The sequence below is a fragment of the Equus caballus genome, chromosome 19, assembly GCF_041296265.1.
Source record: "Equus caballus isolate H_3958 breed thoroughbred chromosome 19, TB-T2T, whole genome shotgun sequence".
Classification (NCBI taxonomy): Eukaryota; Metazoa; Chordata; class Mammalia; order Perissodactyla; family Equidae; genus Equus; species Equus caballus.
This window is the reverse complement of record NC_091702.1, coordinates 31,610,005-31,630,591: the sequence shown is the minus strand read 5'-3', so window position 1 is coordinate 31,630,591 and position 20,587 is coordinate 31,610,005. Positions and strand designations below refer to the sequence as shown.

Sequence of the window (20,587 nt, the reverse complement as noted above, 5' to 3'; positions counted from 1 at the left end):
GAAGGACCCACGACTAAAAATACACAACTATGTACCAGGGGGGTTTTGAGAGAAAAAGGAAAAAATAAAATCTTTAAAAGAAACAAAGAATAGTAGTCCTGCCCTGTCGGTGTGTCTTGTCTGTCCGTTCATGAAAAACAAACGGATCTCAAACTATATAAAGCATATTCATCTGATTCAAGGAAAACTAGATGGCCTGGGCGTTGGGATGGGGAGCTGAGCAGTGCCCCCCACTGACAACAGTGCCAGCAATGCCAGACTGACCTGTTAGTCTCCAGTTTGTACCAGTACGTTTGTCTTTGGCAGACAAGACAACCACTAGACTCATGCTTCTGCTGTGTACGTTTATATACCAAGTCTGCAGACCACAAAGGACCTCTGCATTTTTAAATATCAACCTATCGCTCTGAATCTCTAGGTGTTTGTGAAAGCTGGAGACAAAGTCAAAGCTGGAGATCCTCTCATGGTTATGATCGCCATGAAAATGGAGGTGAGTGAAATCACGAGTTCAGCTGCCGAGTAAACTTTGGGAGTTATCAGACCTAATTGTTCTTTTGCCTTGTTTTGTAAATTAATACCATTTTAAATGTTAAGAGCCATGGCTTGATGAAGAATTAACTGCAGGAAAGAAAACCAAACCATCCTTCTGTTGAAATACATCTTTTTAATTTTGCGAAATTGCACCTGTCATTTCTGATTCTGAAATTAATGAAATTACCAATAGCTTAGATTCAGGCAGTAACTCAACTGAATGTTAACTATGGGTGTTTTCTAAGGCCAAACTTAGGGTGCCAAGCGTCAGTATCAAAGTGAAAACCTCAATCAAATTAAATTAACTGTTGCGGTTTTGTAATAGTTAGAAATTGTAGGCCAGTAGTTCTCAGCTCCGGCTACATGTTATAATTACCTGGGGAGCTTTTAAAAACTACTTCCCCAGACCATTTGAATTAGGATCTCCCAGAGTGGGGCCCAAGGATCTGTAGTTTTTAAAACCTTCCCAGGTGAGAGTCTGCTGTGAAGTTTGACTTGAGAATTACCAGCTAGACCAGAGCTTCCCAATTAGTGACCTTGAATGTGTTAGAGGTGTGTCAAAGTAACGACTCTGCTCGACACCCAAGCACACCATAAAAATATTATCCTTTCCTTTGTGTGCTGTGACATGGAAAAGGTAGAGAAGCACTGACAGACGACAGAACATCAGAACAATTGGCTTCGTTTTTCTTTTTTGTCTTTCTTGACTTGGTGCATGCTCAGTCCTCAGTATCACAGCCAGTTTGTCGCGTCTTGTGTCTCTGCAGCTTATCATAAGGGCTCCAAAGGACGGCACGGTCAAGAGCGTGTTCTACAAAGAAGGTTCTCAGGCCAATAGACACGCGCCTTTAGTCGAGTTCGAGGAGGAAGAATCTGACAAAAGGGAAGCAGAATAAACTCCATCAAAGAAATGGCCAATTAAGCAGTATCTTAAATATCGTCTCTCTACACCAAAAACAAAGTGCCTTCCTGCTTTTCTGGGGTCTAATGAACAGTTTTACTGAATGATTGTGCTAACACCCTTTCGTACTGGAAAATCATGCACTTGGGTCACAAATACAATAAATCATCTCAAAATATTTCATATTAATAAAATTGACTTATACTTTTTTTATTGGAAGCTAACGTGGTTTGTGTCTGCCTCAAATTTGATACACTGTGGTGTCTTTTATGAACGTGGGCGGCACTGTGACCAAAGGAGAAGGACTGGAAGAGAAGAGGTTGTTTAAATGAATTATTTCCCAGTTACAATCATGATGAAAATGGGTGGTAACATATTTCATATTATTCATATGATATGAATATATCATATCATATGAATATAAAAATATTCATATTAGCCATAGAGCTAAACTCAACCAACTTTTTTTTCCACCAAAGAGTAACTTATTAGGCAGTTTAAAGACATGAATTATTTGTTTCTTGTCTTTGTGATTGGAAAGTTTTTATCTAGACTAGCTCTGCCTTTATTGCACTTTCTAAGCTAGTCCAAATATATGTATAATATATACACACACTCATACATATGTTTCTATGTATATGTGTATGTAATAGTTAAATTGTGTGTGCTATATGTATTATTTATTAATATTTAATTTGAATAAATTTGAAAAAATAATTTTAAGAAAGAGTGGATAAGTGTAGAAAGCCTGGCTGTGCTGAATACTTTTTTCTAGAAACATATTTTTCATTAAGGAAAAAAACACTGTCAATTTTATTTCTTCACTTTTGTCTGGATTCTATTTCTCACTATTACTAACGGATACGCAGCCCTCTGTGTTTTCACGTATCCACTGACGTGTTAAATATTTGTTGAATTGAGTTCTTGCTGCCTATATAGGACTAGGTCAAATGCTGTGGAGAATACAAAGAAATAATATAGATGGCCTCTGTACTTTAAGATGCCTATGATTTAATTTGAAAAATAAGACATAATCATGTCAAAAGTTATGTGGGAAAACATCAAATCCAAAGCTATTTTATCTCCTGGCTGCCAAGAAAGCAATTCCATTGTCAAGAAAGTGGTGAGAAAGGTACCAAATGCTAAAATTGGAAATGCTGAGTTCTCCAATAAATCTGATTACACAGCGTAGTTAGAATGTCCATTTTTCCAACAAGGCAACATGAAACTCATTATCCTAAGATGTGGTTGGGGGTGAAGACCGGTGTCATATGACTGGTGCAGAAAATAGGTATTTTAGGAGCTGGGGGGACAGAGTTCTGTGGCAGGTGTGATCAGGGTAGGTTTCATAAAGAAAGGAGAACCCGGAGCAGAGGTGGGGGTGAGAGTTGTAGAATAGAAATGAAGGAGCAAGGCTTCACTGTTGAAAATGAACAACATGTGTTCTATATCTGGGAGCAGATCTGCCCAACCAGAGTGGGGGTACTTGGGGGTGGACAGGGAGCTGTAAGAGAAAAGGTATGAAACTTTGGTTGGGACCAGATTGTAACTGGCATGGAGCGGCAGGTTCGGATTTTGTCTTGCGTGTAGTGGTTAGACTGAATTATTTTTTAGCAGGGAAAGCAGTGATTTGGGGTAAATTTATCTGGCTATTAGAGCCCTATTAAGAAACTTTGACATTATTTCACAAAGTTGAACATTTGCCTACCCTATGACCTAACATCTACTTCTAGAAATGCACAGATGCACTTGTGCACCAAGAATGTTCATAGCCACATTACCCGTAATAGCAAAGCATTGGAAACAATCCCAATTGGTTGGCAGGAGAAGGGGTAAATAACTGTGGTGTGGGACACAGTGGAATACTGTGTAACATCACAATAAACAGGTTAAGAGCATCAACATGGATGAACCTTGGAATCATAATACTGATTGAAATAGCATGTTAGAGGAGATACATGCGGTATGGTGCTACATTTACAAATTTATAAAATCAGCAAAGTCAACAATATAGTGATATATATATATATATATATATATATATATATATATATAAAATAAAAATTCAAAGTTAAAGTCACTGGTTAGCTCCAGGTTATTAGGCAAGGGTTTGCAATAGGTGAGGTATACACAGATAGCTACTGTTAATGTTCTAGCTGTAAGACTGGATGGTTGGTTGGTTATATTTATTATGAAATTATGTTTCACAACCAACATGTTACATACAAACTTTTTATAATTCAAACGTTTTCTAAAATTTCGTCTGGCAGCAATATGTAAGTTGGATGGAGGAGAAAAAGACGAGAGGCTGGAAAACCAATTAGGAAGAAGTTCTTACAGGTATTCAGGCATGAGGTAATAAAGGACTAGGCCATCTAAACCAGTGCTTTTTAAACTATATTTTTAGCAACAGAGCCTTTTCCCCTGTCCAAATAAAACTGCCTCTATTTACAAGAGAGAAGAGTGAAGGTGCTTTGGTGGAAATTTGGGGTTGTACTTTGTCCCCTTTCATATCCTTCAGTGGGACAAGATGGAGTACTTCTCTATTTCATTGTTAAGTGACCGCTGATCACAGGTAGTAATGTGCATAGAAGGAATTTGAGGCCAGAAAGCCCGGTTACCCACACATTGGTGGGATTCTTCTTTAAGATCATCGCCAGTTGTGGTGCTATGTGAGCAGAGTTCCTTTGCACATGACTGTATCTGTTTATTCTAAAGACAGAGCGTTTGTTGTGTCCCAGGGCCTCTGGAAACAAAGATGGTAAGAAATGATTTTTGCCTGTGCCCTAATTAATGGGAAACAGGATCCAGCTGTATAGAAAAATATAATTACTAATAAGTAGTACAATGTACTGGTGCACTAGGTGTGCTGGGGGGCCAGCTGAGCGGAGTAATAAATTCTACTTTGGGTCAGGAAGCCAAGGGAGAGGCAGTGACATCTGATCTGGGCTTTGGAGGATAGCCATTTGCCAGATGGAGGAAGAAGGTAAGACAAGGCCATTGCAGGGAGAGGGACTCGCAAGGGCTAATAATAACAGTCAGGCGTGAAAGTGCACACTATGTTCAGGGCACAGAGCGATCCGGCAGGGGCTGGGCCACGGGGGCGTGGCAGAGAGGGGCTGGGGAAGTGGCTGCCCAGCGGGGAAAGGACTTTATTCTGGAGGCAGTTGGGAGCCCTGGAGATTTTCAAACAGACAAGTTTTCAAAATTATTTCTGTCCGCAGTCTGGAGTACAGATTGGAAAGTGGAGAGAAACTGCAGACAGCGAGTCCAAAAGAGGCACCGAATATGGAAGCCTGCGCTGGGTGGTCTGGGTAGGAAAGGGAGACCTCAGTCCACATCTCCTTGACGTAAAAGTGGCTGTCCTTTTGGATAAGATCCATATGTGGCATGGATCAAAACCTGAGTCATACACTTGGAAGAAAGCCATTTGCTGCCTTATCTTTGACAATAGCATTCTGGATGCAGTGTGTTCAGGTCTACAACAACCAAGAAAACAACAAAATTTAAGAGCCCCCCGTGGTTGCTGTTTAACCATTGGGGAGGCCACATAACATTGTAGTCAAGATAGCTTTGGAGTTAAAATCCTTACATTCAGACTAGCCCTGCTACTTACAGTAGTGTCTTGGGCAAGTCATTTAACCTCTCTGAGCCTTATCTGTAAAACAGGGATGGCAGCACTACCTCACGGGGTTGTTTTGGAAATTAAAAGAAAAAATGGAGAGGGTGCCTTCAGCACTGTGCCTGGAACATCGTTTATATGCAACTGATAGTTATTATTAATTTCTAATTCCAGTTATTGCTTGAGAGCAATTAAGAAACTGCTCTAAATTCAGCCCAGCTGGTTACTCTTGCCAGCAAAATTCCCGGGTCGCAAAATGGTGAAAAACCCTGCCTGGACATGCATTACCGTGTCCTCTCTCTTCGCTCCCTCCCCCGGCTCTAGCCTGCTCCAGTGTCACCCAGGCACCTGTCAACCGCAGGCAGATTGTGGTGCTGGGGGGGTGGGGTGAGGCCTCCATCATCTCCTCCCTCTGCGGCAGCCAGCCGCCGGGCTGGCACGTCCTAGAGCCTGCGTGCTAATGGGACAGCAGCGAGCCCAGAAGCAGCTCGCCTCTTGCAGGAAGGCTGGGCCTGGACTTGCTTGATCTTCTGCATCAGTTGTCACAAATGTGTGTAGCTGGCGCTGGAGAGGAAACCTTCGTGTCAGGCTTTAGCCTGTGTGGATAGGCATCACCACTTCCGCTGGGCAGCAGAGTAGGAAGGTCTCTTAGCCGAATTCACTATCTTTCTTCCTCCGCGACTGGCTTCTCTTCTCACTCTTGCATGCTTACCCTTCTTAACCTTCAAATAGTTCTCTTAGGAATATTAGAAAGTTGAAATGTGCATCTATGTTCTGCCTACCCGTGGCACTTGTGCTGCTGTGGTTAAAATATTTACAGTGTTGATAGTAATATTTTGCACTTCTGTTGGACCTTTCATCAGAGGATCTCAAAAGGCACTCCTAGATATTCACACTAAGCTTCAAAATACCTAGGAAGTATTTTAGGAAGAGGAAAATGTGATTTAAACTGTGTAGTGAGAGGAGAGGAGATGGGTGTTCCCAAATGCTGTAATCCATGCCCAGAGCAGGGAGCCTTGGGTCATTACTAATCAGGGTCAGTGCTAATGACACACTGTTCCCTGAGGGCTGGCCCCAGGGAGCTGCAGCCTTGGGGTTAGCAGTTCTCCGCCACCAGACCCCGAGTATAGGGCGTCCCAGGAGGCCCCGCCCACGGCTCTCAAAGTTGCAGGCTGGGTTGGAGCAGTCTTGCCTATTCACCCCCACCCCCTGAAAATAACCCTGGGGACACCGTTCCTTTTGGACCAGGGGGTGCCTGAGGCATTAGCAGATCATAGTCCTGATACCGATGATTACCCTGTCACCGTGCCATTTGTCTCCCATTTGCTGGATCCCAGGATCAGAATGCCTTGGTGCCTCTACCTGGCTGGGTCTCCTGCAGAGTTGCAAGTACAGTGAGCGCCCTCCCCTTAAACCGCCACGTCACAGCCCTACTGTAGCTCCCTCCCTTCTAAGATGGCTGACGTCACTCTGTTCACGCCACCCCTCATTAGCGTTGCGCCAAACCTTTTGATTACGTTACGAGGAATTCTCGTTCCAGATTCACCACCAAAAAACCCCACTAACAACGACAAAAAAGATAACTTGGGACTTCTCCCTCTTCCCAATTACTCTTATCCCTATATCATTACCACCTATATCATTAAAGCGTTGTCGGGTTTTTTTTCCATACTGAAAGCAGGCTGCATGTTAATTATGATTCAGACTGTAACCCTGCCTAAGTTTGTTCCCCTCTTGCCCATCTGGCCCCACTTGGAGCTTCCATTTCTGATGTTCCTGTCTAAGCAGGCTGCCTCATCCACGATGGGTGGGTAGCACTTGCCCTTGACCTTCCCTATTCCTCTCACAGGCCTGACCCGTCAGGCCTATCTTAACTCTGGAGTCATTCCACATTAATACAATACATCAAATAATTATTGAAGATTTATTATATGCAGGAAAAACCATAGGTCTTTAGTTCCTTGGTTGTGTACATATTATTAGTCTCTTCTCTAATAACTATTAATTTGATTTTTAAACAGGTAATACATTCTCATGGTTCAAAATCTAAAAATATATATTAAAAGGTACATGGTGAAAATCTCCCTCCCACTCACATGGTCCCCTCACCCCTGCCAACCGTTAGCCATTATTGTTTGTTTGTTGTGCATCCTTCCAGTGTTTCTTTATACACTCAAAAGCAAACACAACTGTATAATTTCCTCCCTTCTCTAGTAAAAGTCAAGTTCTCCACTTTACTCAAAATATAAAGAGTTTTCTTATTTTGTTTCACAGCTGCGTGATATTCCATTTGTTTCACTAAGTGGATATAATTTATCCAACCAGACCCACATTGGCGAACATTTAGGTTGCTTTCAAATTTTGCTGTTACAAAAAAATGCTACAGTGAATAACTTGACAATATCTCATTTTGCACATACACAATTATACCTGTTAGGATAAATTCCTAGAACTGAATTGCTGGGTCAAAGACTATCTAATAATGAACTATTGAAAAATGAAGCTAAAAACATCTATATTTGAAGGTATTGTGACTGTGCCCACAGTAACAACTCACATTAAGAAAGCATGTTATGATGTACTGACATTTTATTGCCAAGGGAGATGTCATCAATATTATTCTCATAGAAATTTGAGGGAACTGAGATTATCAGAGTAACTTCCACACTATCATACTTTTCATAGTTGTTGGGACCAAAACTGAAACCAGGACTTTTCATTCCAAAATTCTCTGCTTTCTAACTATATACTGCTGCCTCCTGCAGTGGCCAGGCCAGGGGTGGAGGGGAAAGGCAATTTTATTCCTATAGAATTTATGTTCTCTTCTTACTCATTTTCTTTCTTTCTTTTTTTTTCTTTTGAGGAAGGTTACCCCTGAGCTAACATCCGTGCCCATCTCCCTCTACTTTATATGTGGGACGCCTTCCACAGCATGGCTTGCCAAGCTGTGCCATGTCCGCACCTGGGATCCAAAACAGCGACCCCGGGCCGCCAAAGCAGAACTTGCGAACTTAACTGCTGTGCCACTGGGCCGGCCCCATTCTTACCCATTTTCTGAAAACGTTCCCTCCTTGAGTATCTTCTCACTCTTTCATGTCTCCAACTGGAAAACTTAATGGTACCGTGGCCCCAGGCTGCTTTGACCAGAGGATCACATTCATGTTATTTGCCAGATTTGTCGCCTTTACAAACTCAGGGCAACCTAAGGTGGAATTGCAACCTTGGAAATAAAAAACATTCTATTCAGAATGGGGGTTAACATTAAAACATCCTCCAGACATACTGGTCCGCTGATTGCCTCGTTTCTAGAATAAGATTATTCCCTTGAAACCTTAATAGAAATACCATGTTTCAACATCGACAAGGAATTTGTGAATTTCCCAGATGAAAATTGCAGGACTGGGTGGTAGATGGACAGGGAAAGCAGGCAATGAGGTCAGCTCTCAGAGATTTGTATTTTGTGAAAGGACTTTGGAAATATCTGATATTAGGAAAATTGGACTTAGTAGGTGGGTTCAGTGACAGCTGAGGTCTTTTAAGCAGAAGGGTAAAATTTCATTCTCCTTCTGGAGACTTGTGGAGACAGATTAAGGGAAAAGATATGACTCAGCAAGGCCAATATTTCACTTATAAAAAGTGAAAGAATTTATTAAAGACAGTTTCCTCATCACCAACTCTTTGCTTGTTTAGATGTTCTAGTTCTTGTATATTTTGCACACTTTTATTATTTGCTAATGTAATTCTCCTTTGGAAAAAAAACTGACTTGCTTAAATGAATGTATAAAAAGGTTAAAAACTACACAGTGGAATCCACGTATAAGAAACCTTTGTGGGCAAAAGTATTTGCCCTGTTCTCAAATAGAGTAATATATACATATACCCAGAAATTTGATTTTTTTTTAATTTTTTTTTGAGGAATATTAGCCCTGAGCTAACATCTGCTGCCAATCCTCCTCTTTTTTGCTGAGGAAGAATGGCTCTGAGCCAATATCTGTGCCCATCTTCCTCTACTTTATTTGTGGGACGCCTGCCACAGCATGGCTTTTGCCAAGTGGTGCCATGTCCGTACCTGGGATCCGAACCGACAAACCCTGGGCTGCCGAGAAGCGGAACGTGAGAACTTAACCGCTGCACCACCAGGCTAGCCCCTTATCTTTTTTTAAAAATAAATTATTTTATTGAGGTAATATTAGCTTATTGTTCCTTGTTATCTTTAAATTTAGTTTCTAAAGATCACTGAAGAAATCATGTTGCATTAATACAAGGTAACTGGCTCGAGCAGGGTTCACAAATGCCTACAGGGTCCAAACACTCAGGGAACACTTACTAGTGAGGTAACAGGGGTTCAGGGACGGGGTCCGGCCTCAGAAAGCAGCTGCTCTTCAGCTCCACCCAGCCAGTTCCAGGCCAGGTGGGAATGTGGGTCTACACTGGTCTCATCTTCCAACTGCTTAAAAGAAGTCGGAAAGCCAGCTTGTTGCCTGAAATCTCTTGATTTTTAAATGTTGGCGAACCATTCATATTGTAAATATTCTGTGTGCCTAGCAAGCTGGCGGGCTGTTAGCAAGTCTACTTTGGAGAGATTGTGCTCTGTGAGTCTGTGCTGTCTGTCTCATAAGGAAGAGAAAACCAGTCAATTCTTCTCTCCTAGTAGCTCCCTGAGCAGCTAAGTGTTCCGTGAACTCACGGAAATATCTGGAACATTTTTAACTGGGAAATGGACAGTTTCACACTGTGTAATCCATCTGGAAGCAAAGAGTACCTAACAGTCAGGACAGTGGTTCTAAGGGCAGATTCAGATTTTGTGGGTCCCGAAGCTCTTACAACTTGGGGGGACCCTATTTAAGAAAAAAAAAAATGAAATTATGAGTACAAAATTAGCTATGAAAGTACAAAGAGGTCTTAACCAAATGTGGGAAAATGTTTACATTTGCAAATTTTACAAAAAGCAAATGCCCAGGGCCTTGGAAGGGCCCTCAGAAGCAGGGGCCCTGGAGCTTCCTGGGGGTCCGGGCACATCCGCCTCTGTCCTGGTGACCTCTGGGGTGCAGGAGGGGCTGGTGTTCTGGGCGCTGGTGAAGTTCTATTTCTCGACCTGGGTGGGAAGGTGATGACATGGGGGTTCATTTTACAACAATTTGTTAAGCTGGGTGCTTAAGTTTTTTGCACTGTTGTGGATATTTCATAATTTTAAAAATCATTTCCCCTTTTCTAAGTCAGCAAAAATACTCATTTCATTGGGTGAAGTAGATCTTTAATAAATAGTTGAATGAATAAACAAATTAATAATTTCAAATCTATTCAGCCAATATATATCAAGGGCCTAATGTGTAAGGATCCCTGCTAGGTATTGTGTTATTAAACACATTATAGTATTTACTATTTAAAATTTAAGTAAAAGGAGAAGTAAAATTTAATGAAAGAAATTTAAAAATTATATTTTATTTTATTTCACCAATTTTAAAAGTTAATCTTATTCTTTTACTATTGTCTTATACAAAACTAAAAATAAAAAATATAAATATTGTTATATATATACACACACATATATATAAGCTAGACATAGACTTTAAAAAAAATTTAAATTTAATACCCCTAACCGAAGTTCTATTATTTTTAGCTTAAAAAATTTTTAATTTACAATCATACAAGTTTTTAAAATGTTAGGTAGAGAGAACAGAAAAACAAAAAAAATTGGTATTTATTTTGCAAATTCTAAAGGCCAGACATATAATATTTTAAAAAGCACACGTGGGGGCTTGCCCCATGGCCTGGTGGTTAAGTTTGGCGAGCTCCACTTCAGCGGCCCAGGTTCAGTTCCCAGGTACAGTCCTACACCACTAGTCAGTGGGCATGCTGTGCCAGTGACCCACATACAAAACAGAGGAAGATTGGCACAGATGTTAGCTCAGGGAAAATCTTCCTCAGCAAAAAAATAAATTAAAAAAAAAGTATTTAAGAAATAAGAATGTAAAAACAATTTTTTTTAAATCATGCATAATTCCACCACATTGACGTAACCACTATTGTTATTTTATTGTATTTGCTTTCAGCATTTTATTTATAGGTACACTTTTTAATAGTTAAAAGCATAGGGCTCATAAAATTTAAATCCTGATCATTTTTACCTAACACATCATAAGCATTTCTCATGTTACTACATGGTCTTCATAATTCTAATTTTAAAAACTGCGTAGGGGCCAGCCCAGTGGTGCAGTGGTTAAGTGCACACTTTCTGCTTCACACGCCTGGGGTTGGCCAGTTCAGATCCCGGGTGTGGACATGGCATCACTTGGCAAGTCATGCTGTGGTAGGTGTCCCACATATAAAGTGGAGGAAGATGGGCATGGATGTTGTCTCAGGGCCAGTCTTCCTCAGCAAAAAGAGGAGGATTGGCAGCAGTTAGCTCAAGGCTAATCTTCCTCAAAAAAAAAAAAAACTGCATAATTTTTTCTTAGCTATTCCCAACAAATGGATAGAATACAATTTATACAACCATTCTCCTAATCTTAGACATTCAGATTATTTTTAATTTTTGCTGTTATAAAATAATGCGGCACTTATGTTGATGTACATAGCTTTCTTTTTTCATGTTAGGGTCATATGCTTAAGGATATATATCCCTCAATTTTTTTTTCTATAAACCCGTGTATTTCATTTGTCTACCCTAATAGAGAACTAGAATTGGGGTGGAAGTGAGAGAGGGAAACAGGTGGGGAGATGGAAAAAAAGGGAAAATCCCTCGTGCATAGATATTCAGAACTATTTATCTTGATTGCATCCAAGACAAGCTTTCAATTTTTGTATTAAAAGTCATAGGACACATCTTTCTCCTATACTTTTCTTTGGTGACCATCGATATCGTGCCGAAGCTGACAGAGTGGGACACTCTCTGGAGAATCCATTCCTCAGGTTGTCAGAAATTATAATAGCTACCAAAGGAGATTTTTAGCAGCCAGAGGTCTAAGATTCGCACTGGCCTAGTTATGCCATATGTGGCATTTTCATTCCAATGTAATTCCAGAAATTGAGGATCTACATTGTCCCTATTTTCTGTACCAAAAATCTCAACAGGTAATGTGATGACTTTTTTCTGACTTGTGAATGTAGTTACATGAAAAGTCATAAAAAGCTCTTTTATTATACATTTAATTAACTACCTTCACTGTGAAATCTGGGCATAAGTGTTGGCAAAGCACTCAGGCAGGCATAAACAAAACACAGTCCCTCTGTTCAAGGAGTTTAGAATTTATTAGGAAATCAAAAACATAAGCTTGAGTCAATTAACTTTCTATGTAACTTTCCATGTTCTTTAAAAATATACAAGACACTCCAGGGAAGTGTAAAGACACACTGGACACTTGAAGATACTAAGGAATTATTGTTAATTTTTTAGGTGAGTTAATGGTATCATGTTTTTTATTTCTAAAGGCCTCTTCTTTTAGAGATATTAAAACATATGAACGAAATGGTATAATATCTAAGTTTTGTATGAAAATTTTGTAGGCCATGGGAATGAGTGGACTATAGATGAGACAAGGCTGGCCATTAGTTGATAATTGTAGAAGTTGGGTGATGCGTAAATGGGAGTTAATTATACCATTAGGTCTACTTTTGTATATCTTTGAAAACTTTTGTAATAAAAAGTTATTACACCTTATTTAGTTTCCGTTTGATTGTGAAATCAAAACACTAACTATGACTGGAGCCTCAATGACCCACTACGTACAATGTGGCACTCTCTCCACCTTCATGTCCCCAGTCAGCTTGCCTGCCCTTTCCTCCTGGGCCTCTGTCTGATTCCTACGGTCCGGTCTCAGTATCTGCCCTGCATGACTTGGAGACATCTACCTGGAAGGGAGACGTTGACAAAGAAGCTTGGTTAGCGAGAAACTGCTTACTTGACTCCTGCCTGAACTTTAAAATCTATGTTTATTTGGAAATAGAATAGAAATGATTCATTTTATGAGTTTTCCCAGGGCCAGTGGAATCCTGAATTCTCTTGGATGAGTTTATTCATTCTAAGCTCTAATTGAAACCACAGCATGGAAACCAATTGGCTCTCCTCTTATATATTCTATCTGTTAGAAGCAGCAACATCTGCCAGCATCTCAATTTCTGCCTCCCTTGGCATTGGGTTGAATTAATCAATAGAGTATATAACTAACACAACAAAAAAAATCCAAATCAAAAATCTTCCAGTTAAGCAAATGGAAAATTACAAAATAAAAGTTTAATTTTCTGCAGTTTTTCAAGTAAGGTGAAAGTGATTCATTTTTCTTTTGATTTGAATTGTTTCGAATTGAAATTGACACCCAAACCTGGAATACTCTCAGAAACCATTTCTTTTGTTGTATTCCCTCTTTGTTGAAATTGTTCCCCTTAATTCATTGAATTACCTCACTATAACTACCCAACTCACTGTTATTAAATAGAAAATCTGATGCCACCATTATTTGCTTTTAGACTCATACTATACACAATGATCCCATCAATGAGAAGAGCATACATTTTTAATATTTTGAAAACTCAGTTGCTAATATCTATTCTAATATCTATTATTATCTAGTTTAGTTCTTCCCAATCTCTTTACCCTTTTAGATTCTCCTTAATTATTTCTATCAATAGGGACTTTTGGTGTTAAAATCATTTTTTTCCCTAACAAACTATATGTATTTATTAAGAAGTCATCAAGTCGTTTCTCCACTTTTTTATAAGTAAGCAAAGAACACATACAGTTCATAATGAGCTTGGAGTAATGTGAATTACTACCCTGAACTAAAACAGTGCTAGCTAAAAGGAAAGAATTTCAATCTGTTGGTGGTAGAAAGCTCTTTTTTTCTTTAGCTAAACCATTTCAGTTAGACATTTTTTTTCTTTTTTTGTTTTTTTTTTTGTTTTTTTTTTGAGGAAGATTAGCCCTGAGCTAACATCTGCTGCCAATTCTCCTCTTTTTGCTGAAGAAGACAGGCCCTGAGCTAACATCCGTGCCCATCTTCCTCTACTTTATATGTGGGATGCCTGCCACAGCATGGTGTGCCAAGCGGTACCATGTCCACACCTGGGACCTGAACTGGCAAACCCTGGGCCGCTGAGAAGTGGAACATGCCCACTTAACAGCTGTGCCACTGGGCCAGCCCCTCTGTTAGACTTTTTTACTCATTAAAAATGGTCTGTGATCCATACCTTTGCAAATGGTAGTTGGGTAATAGCTCTCCTCATTAAATTATATCATTCAGGCCTCCTATACAAGATCCTTGGTCGCCAAAAAATCATGGATACTTTTGCAGATGATTTTTTTCTTCTTCTCATTGATAGGCATCATTACATGTAAAATTGCAAGCACTAGTAAATAATTTTTTGAGTATTTGCTTTCTCACCTTCTTTTCCTTCTGTGTTTTCCTGCTATAAAACCAACGTCCCTGGCTGTTGCTGAAGAGAAGAGCAATCCCAAGGTTGGCATGCGGACATGAGCTCACTAGGAAGGCAGGTGGTAAAACAAGTGGTTTATTCTGAAGCCCCTTGTCTCCCTACCAATCTTCTCTTCTCCCCTTAAGTTTTCAGTCCAGTTCAATTTAGTTCACTGCGCAGAGTGTTAGGCCAGTAGAAAATATGCTAGGAGACCTAGAGATGTATGACACATGGTCCCTGCCTTTGAGGACATACAGTCTAGGAGCTGGTAGAGGAAACATGACATGGGCAGAAATATCTAAGATGTGAGGCAAAAGGATCCAAGTGCGCCAAGGATTTCAAATGGCCTGCTCGGGATGCACAGCTCTCTGTGTGCATGTAGTCGGGGGTTGGGGGGGGGGGGTCACTTCTAGCTCTAGGAGCTGGGGAAGCTTCGGAGGAACTGGGTATTGAAAGAAGAAGAGGCCTGTGGAAGGTAGAGGTGGGGAGATGGAGACAAGAGTCTTCCTTACAGAGAAGCAGAACTAATAGGAGATCTGTCTGTCTGTCTGTCTGTCTGTTAATCTATCTATGGTTACAGGGAATTGGCCTTACACAATTGTGGGGGCTGGTTAAGCAGTCTCTATAAGGCTGTTGTCTCCATGTTTAATGTTGGAACTTGAGGTCCACAGTGTAGGCTGTCAGGAAGGGAAGATGCATGTGAAGTGGGGATCAAGACAAGGCTGGAACCCACAAGTATGAGCTGGAATCCCACAAGGATGGCCTGAAAGCCATGTCAGTTCTTATTACCTCTGATCTCGGTGTCAAGGCTATTCTGCAGAAGCCAAGGCCCTATGTCACAAAACCGATCACAAATACCTGGTTCAGGAGTTGGAGAAGCTGGAGGAGGACACAGGGGAACGGTAAGGAGTTGCAGGCTTAGTTGCTGTTTCATGCCAATGAGGTAAAGCAGTGCATCAGCCACAAAATGGCTGCTGCTTCCCTTCTGCCCTCCAAATCTCCCAAGAATCTTCCTTGTGGCCCAGCCTAATAGGAAACGTACAAGACAGGGAATTCAGGGCAATGTGGGTCAAGTGCATTCCAAGCTATTGTAACTTGTATCTGGAGTCTGGAGCTTCTGAAAATCAAGCTAAAGAGTTTGGATGATATAGACAATAAGTAACCACTGGAATTTTTTTGAGCCAGAAGTGATAAGGGTGAAGCTGACCTTAACGACAATGAAGTGGTGAGCAGGACAGATTAGAAGGCCTAACTCAGGAGCCCAGAATGCCAGGTGAGTGAGTGGTGGCAAGGGGATCCAGGAAGTGGGAGTGGGAAGGGAAGTGGCAGAGCCATGTCTTGAAATTTTGCTGTTGGGGCCAGTACACAAAGCTTGCTTTTGTGTGTTTAGGGAAGAGGGCAAGTCTACATACAAAGCACTGTCTACTCTTGACACTGGTACACTTGTCCCATCCATTTTTTCAGCCTTGAAAATTTCAATGCCCTCGGTCAAAGTCCCAAGTTTGTGACCCTAGAAGGGGTCCTGAAGAGACACTATCAGTGAATAGTTGTCATGTTTTGTGACACCCAACAATAGCAATTGAAAATCCTTTCTGCATTCGGGGAATTTTCCACATTAAGGGTCCTCCTAGAAGCCAGTAAATCACTTTCCTAGCTTGCTTTTAACCTAGGAAGACTCCAATCTGTAAGAGAACAGGAAGAAGCAGGGGCCATGCAGAATCAGCTTTTTATTGCTGTATAGTATTCCATTATATGGATATACCACATTTTCTTTATCCATTCACCAATTGATAAACATATGAATAGTCTCCGGTTTTTGTCTATTATGCATAATGCTGCTACAAACATTCTTGTACACCTCTTTCACTTCTCCTGGATAAATACTTAGTAGTAGAATTGTTGGATCATATGGTAAATTCAAGTTTTAAGAAACTGCCAAACTGTTTTCCAATAGTTTCTATTTTATATTTCCATCAGCAGTGTATGAGGGTTCTGGTTTTTCTACAAGCTCACCAAAACTTGGGAAGGTCTATGATTTTAATTATAGCTATTCTGGTGGATGTGTAGTGTTATTTCTTTGTGATTTTAATTTGCATTTCCCTAATGACCAATGATGTCGAATTTCCATATACATTTTAGGATCAACTTGTCAATTCCTACAAATCCTACTGGGATTTTGATTGGGATTGCATTGAATCTATACAATAATTTGGGGAGAATTGCCATCCTAACAATGTTGAGTCTTTCAATCCATGAACATGGGATGTTTTTTCATTTATTTAGATCTTCTTTAATTTCCTTCAGCAGTGTTTTATAATTTACAGCGCACAAATCTTTCACTTCTTTTGTTAAATTTATTCCTAAGGATTTTATTATTTTTTGATGCTATTGTGAACGAAATTGTTTTCTTAATTTTGGATTGTTTGTTGCTGGTCTTTGGAGGCACAATCGATTCTTAAAATATTGCTCCTGTATCCAGTGACCTTATTGAACTCATTCTTTAGTTCTAGCAGTTTTGGGCAGGAGGCAGGGGACTTCTTAGGGTTTTCTACATACAGGACAGTGTCATCTGAGACAGTTTTACTTCTTTCTAATCTAGACACCTTAAAATTTTTGTTTTCTTATTGAACTGGCTAGTATCTCAGTACAAGGTTGATTACAAGTGGCAAGAGCAAATATCTTTGCTTTGTTCCCATTTTAGGGAGACACATTCAGTCTTTCATCATTAAGCATGATGTTAGCACTAGATTTTTTGGTAGATGCCCTTTGTGAATTAAGGAGCTACTCTTATATCCCTAGTTTATTGAGAATTTTTACCATAAATGGATGTTGAGTTTTGTTAAATGCTTTTTCTGCATCTCTTGAGATGATTGTGTTGTTTTTGTTTTTTATCCTGTTAGTATGTTGTGTTACACTAATTGATTTTCAACTATTAAACCAAACTTGTGTTCCTGGGTACTTGGTCATGGCACATAATCCTTTTTATATATTACAGAATTCAATTTGCCAATTTTTTTTAAAGATTTTATTTTTTTGTTTTTCTTCTTCTCCTCAAACCCCCCAGTACATAGTTGTATATTTTAATTGTGGTTCCTTCTAGTTGTGGCATGTGAAACACCACCTCAGCATGGCTTGATGAATGGTGCTAGGTCCACACCCAGGATCCAAACCAGTGAAACCCTGGGCCACCAAAGCAGAGTGTGCAAACTTAACCACTCAGCCATGGGGTTGGCCCCATAGTCTGCTAATATTTTTAAAAGAGTTTTTGCACTTATGTTTGAAGGATATTTGTTTGTAGATTCATTTTTTTTATGTCTTTTTTTTTGTTTTGAATCAGGAAAATACTGGCCTCGTGGAACTGACAACATCTGCCTTGCTTATACAGACATGTGTAAATAGATTTTACATTACTAAAATTTCTGCATTTATTCAAATATTTCTCTTCTCCTTTTGAGAAACAAGCTTCACAAGCTATTTTTAAAGCAGAAACTAGATCTTATCTACTGGTTTGACCACCAAAATATTATCAATGTTTTATCTGAGAACCTGTCCAGGGTCTTCTATTCACACTAAGTGTCTGTCTATTGCAGACATGAGCAGAGACAGACAGCATGCCAGGACCTAAGTACCACAGAGCCAAACTGCCCAACTGATCACAGACAAGAGGGGAGGAAGTTGCCACTTTCTGCTTCTCTTCTACAGTGTGGAGGGATCGAAAAATGTCTCCTGATAGTCATTGACCATCATTGTAACTTCTTATCACAGTCCCTTGAGATTTGGGGAAGAAATGCGATAGTGATGTATATATATAATCAAGCTGGCTCTACTGATCAAGTGTTTCTAGATGCCAGAGCCACATCAAGTGTCACAAGAATCTGTGTGTTGACATGGTGTTTGGAGGGAACTGATTACCAAGCGAGTGCTTCCTTCATCACGTAACCCTGATACTTGTTATGATCATGGCTGATTTTTTTAGTCTATGAAATGTAAATAATAATAACAATGCTCTACTTGAGGGGGCCTTTTGATTAAAGAGATAGCCAAATGTGACAGGAAAGAATTGTTTCTTTCTAAACCTTACTTTAAATGACTTTTCTTCTGAAAACCAAGTCACTTCATCTTGAGACTCACTGCTATTCATTCTTTAGAAGTCCATTCATATGTCATCTCTTCTAGAATGAGCAACCACTACTTGTCGCGTGCCTACCACTTGCATTACATATCCTTTCTCATTTACTCTTCACACAATACTGAGGCAGGCACTTTACAGATGAAGGCTTTGCCCAGTCATATGGAGATAGCCAAACTAGAACACAGTTGTCTTAGTCTGGGACTCTTTCATAATCCCATAGGCCTATTTCAGAAGTTTGGAAGCTGATGCCACTCCTCAGTTTGTCAGTTATATTAAAGTAATACAACTGTAAAAAGAAAATAACAAGGGATCTGTTATAATATAAAGATAACATTGCATGAAAAAAATTCCAACTGCAATGACTTCTTAACTGACTTAACACTGTTATTTCTTTCGAGAAATCATCCATCTGAAGGATTAGAATCAAATCTTAGACTCTTCTCAGCCACAAAATCAGCCAAACAAATGAAATACCCGCCTCTGGGGTGGAGGACTAAGAACCTGGGCTCTGAGCCATACACTTCACCCAAGGTATGCTGCCCTGTCACATGTGCCAGGCCTGAGTGAGGTATTCTCTTACACATTTCACAGCTATGTAGTTACTCTGTAGGGCTGTATCCTATGGATCAGGAATGAAAATAATCCCTTCCTCTCTCCTAACCCCTCCCACTGGCTTTTCTTTCCAGCCAGACCTGATCTGCCAATTGTCTGTCACCAATGCCTCCTCAGAGCTCACCCTTCAGGCCTGACCCTGAACCTTCATGCTTCCTTCCTCTCCATCAACTCCCATCCCTGGCACCTTTCTTCCAGGTCAGGCTGTCAACAAACTCAAGAGACCTCTTCAAATTCTCCAAAATTCATTATTTTATTTCAAAGTGGTGATCTGCAGACACACCATTTTCCTTTCTTTCACTTTTGGTCAATTAAGAGTGGCCAAGTCACATTTTATCTCTAAAGAACTTTGCCCAGTCATCTCCTTTGCCAAATGTCCTGAATGGGTCTCCCAGTCTCTCACTACAGATTAACCCCTTGGCTTTCCCCTTTAGATTCCTTCACTGACTTCCTCTGTACATTTAGTCTCAAAATGATGATCTCACAATATTACCATTTTGATATTTTTGTTGTTTTTTCTCTTTCACAGTGCCATAGGCTAACCTGACCCCGATACTAACTTTTTAAAAGTTTTACAATATTTGCACAGAAAACTTCCCCTTCGCCAAACTTTTCTCTTTTCACCCATCTCAAATAATTTCTTTGAAAAGGGTGACACATCTTGAAGGAAATGGAGAAAATGACATTTATTTACTGGATAGCCCTGAGAAAAAAAACACCTTAAAACTCTCAAATATTAAAAGCAAAACACGTGAAGCCAGTTTCTTTTTACTTTTTTAAATGTCGCTACTACAAAATTTTAAATTTCACATGAGCCTCACATCTGTGGCTTGCACTATATTTGTCAGATGCTGCTAGCTTAGGTGCTTCATACATTTAGAAATGAATGAATGAGACAAGCTATACTTTCCTGATCTTTGAGGACAGCTCATAATAGTCTACCAGGAAGGAATCAAACAAACTTGGGGTTGGATAGAAACTTATTACCATTCAACTGAATCTTCTCATTTTGTAACTGAGAACACCGAGTCCCAGAGAAATTTGCATGCCTTATGCATTATCCACTGAATAAAGTCTCATTTAGAAAAGCAAGGTGTTGATGCAATACCAGCATTTCCTCTGTCACCATCAGTGGAAAATGCCTTGGTGAGGATACCAAAAGTATCCAGGGATAAACACCCCAGATTCTAGAGGATCATCTACTGTACTACCTTTAGAACTATTTCCAAAAAAAAAAAAAAAAAAACCCATTGAAATCATTATGATTTCAACGAACTCACTCTTTGCAACTGACCAGAGCTGTCCAAGACAGACACTGGGCTGAGCCGTAGTCTCAAGTAGGAGGGACCTAGCTGGGCTCGACAGGGAGGTCCAGGAT

The 20,587-nt window shown here is 40.0% G+C and overlaps 1 protein-coding gene across 1 annotated transcript in view; it reads left to right on the top strand.

Moving 5' to 3' along the window:
* Nucleotides 1-1,656, top strand: part of MCCC1 (methylcrotonyl-CoA carboxylase subunit 1) — a 60,901-nt gene extending 59,245 nt beyond the window's left edge. Inside the window, exons 19-20 of the mRNA XM_001915596.5 lie at nucleotides 419-490; nucleotides 1,299-1,656. Of these exons, the coding sequence (XP_001915631.1) occupies nucleotides 419-490; nucleotides 1,299-1,427 (201 nt within the window). The 3' untranslated portion in view covers nucleotides 1,428-1,656. The remainder of the gene's footprint in view (nucleotides 1-418; nucleotides 491-1,298) is intronic.
* Nucleotides 1,657-20,587: the final 18,931 nt, after the last annotated feature.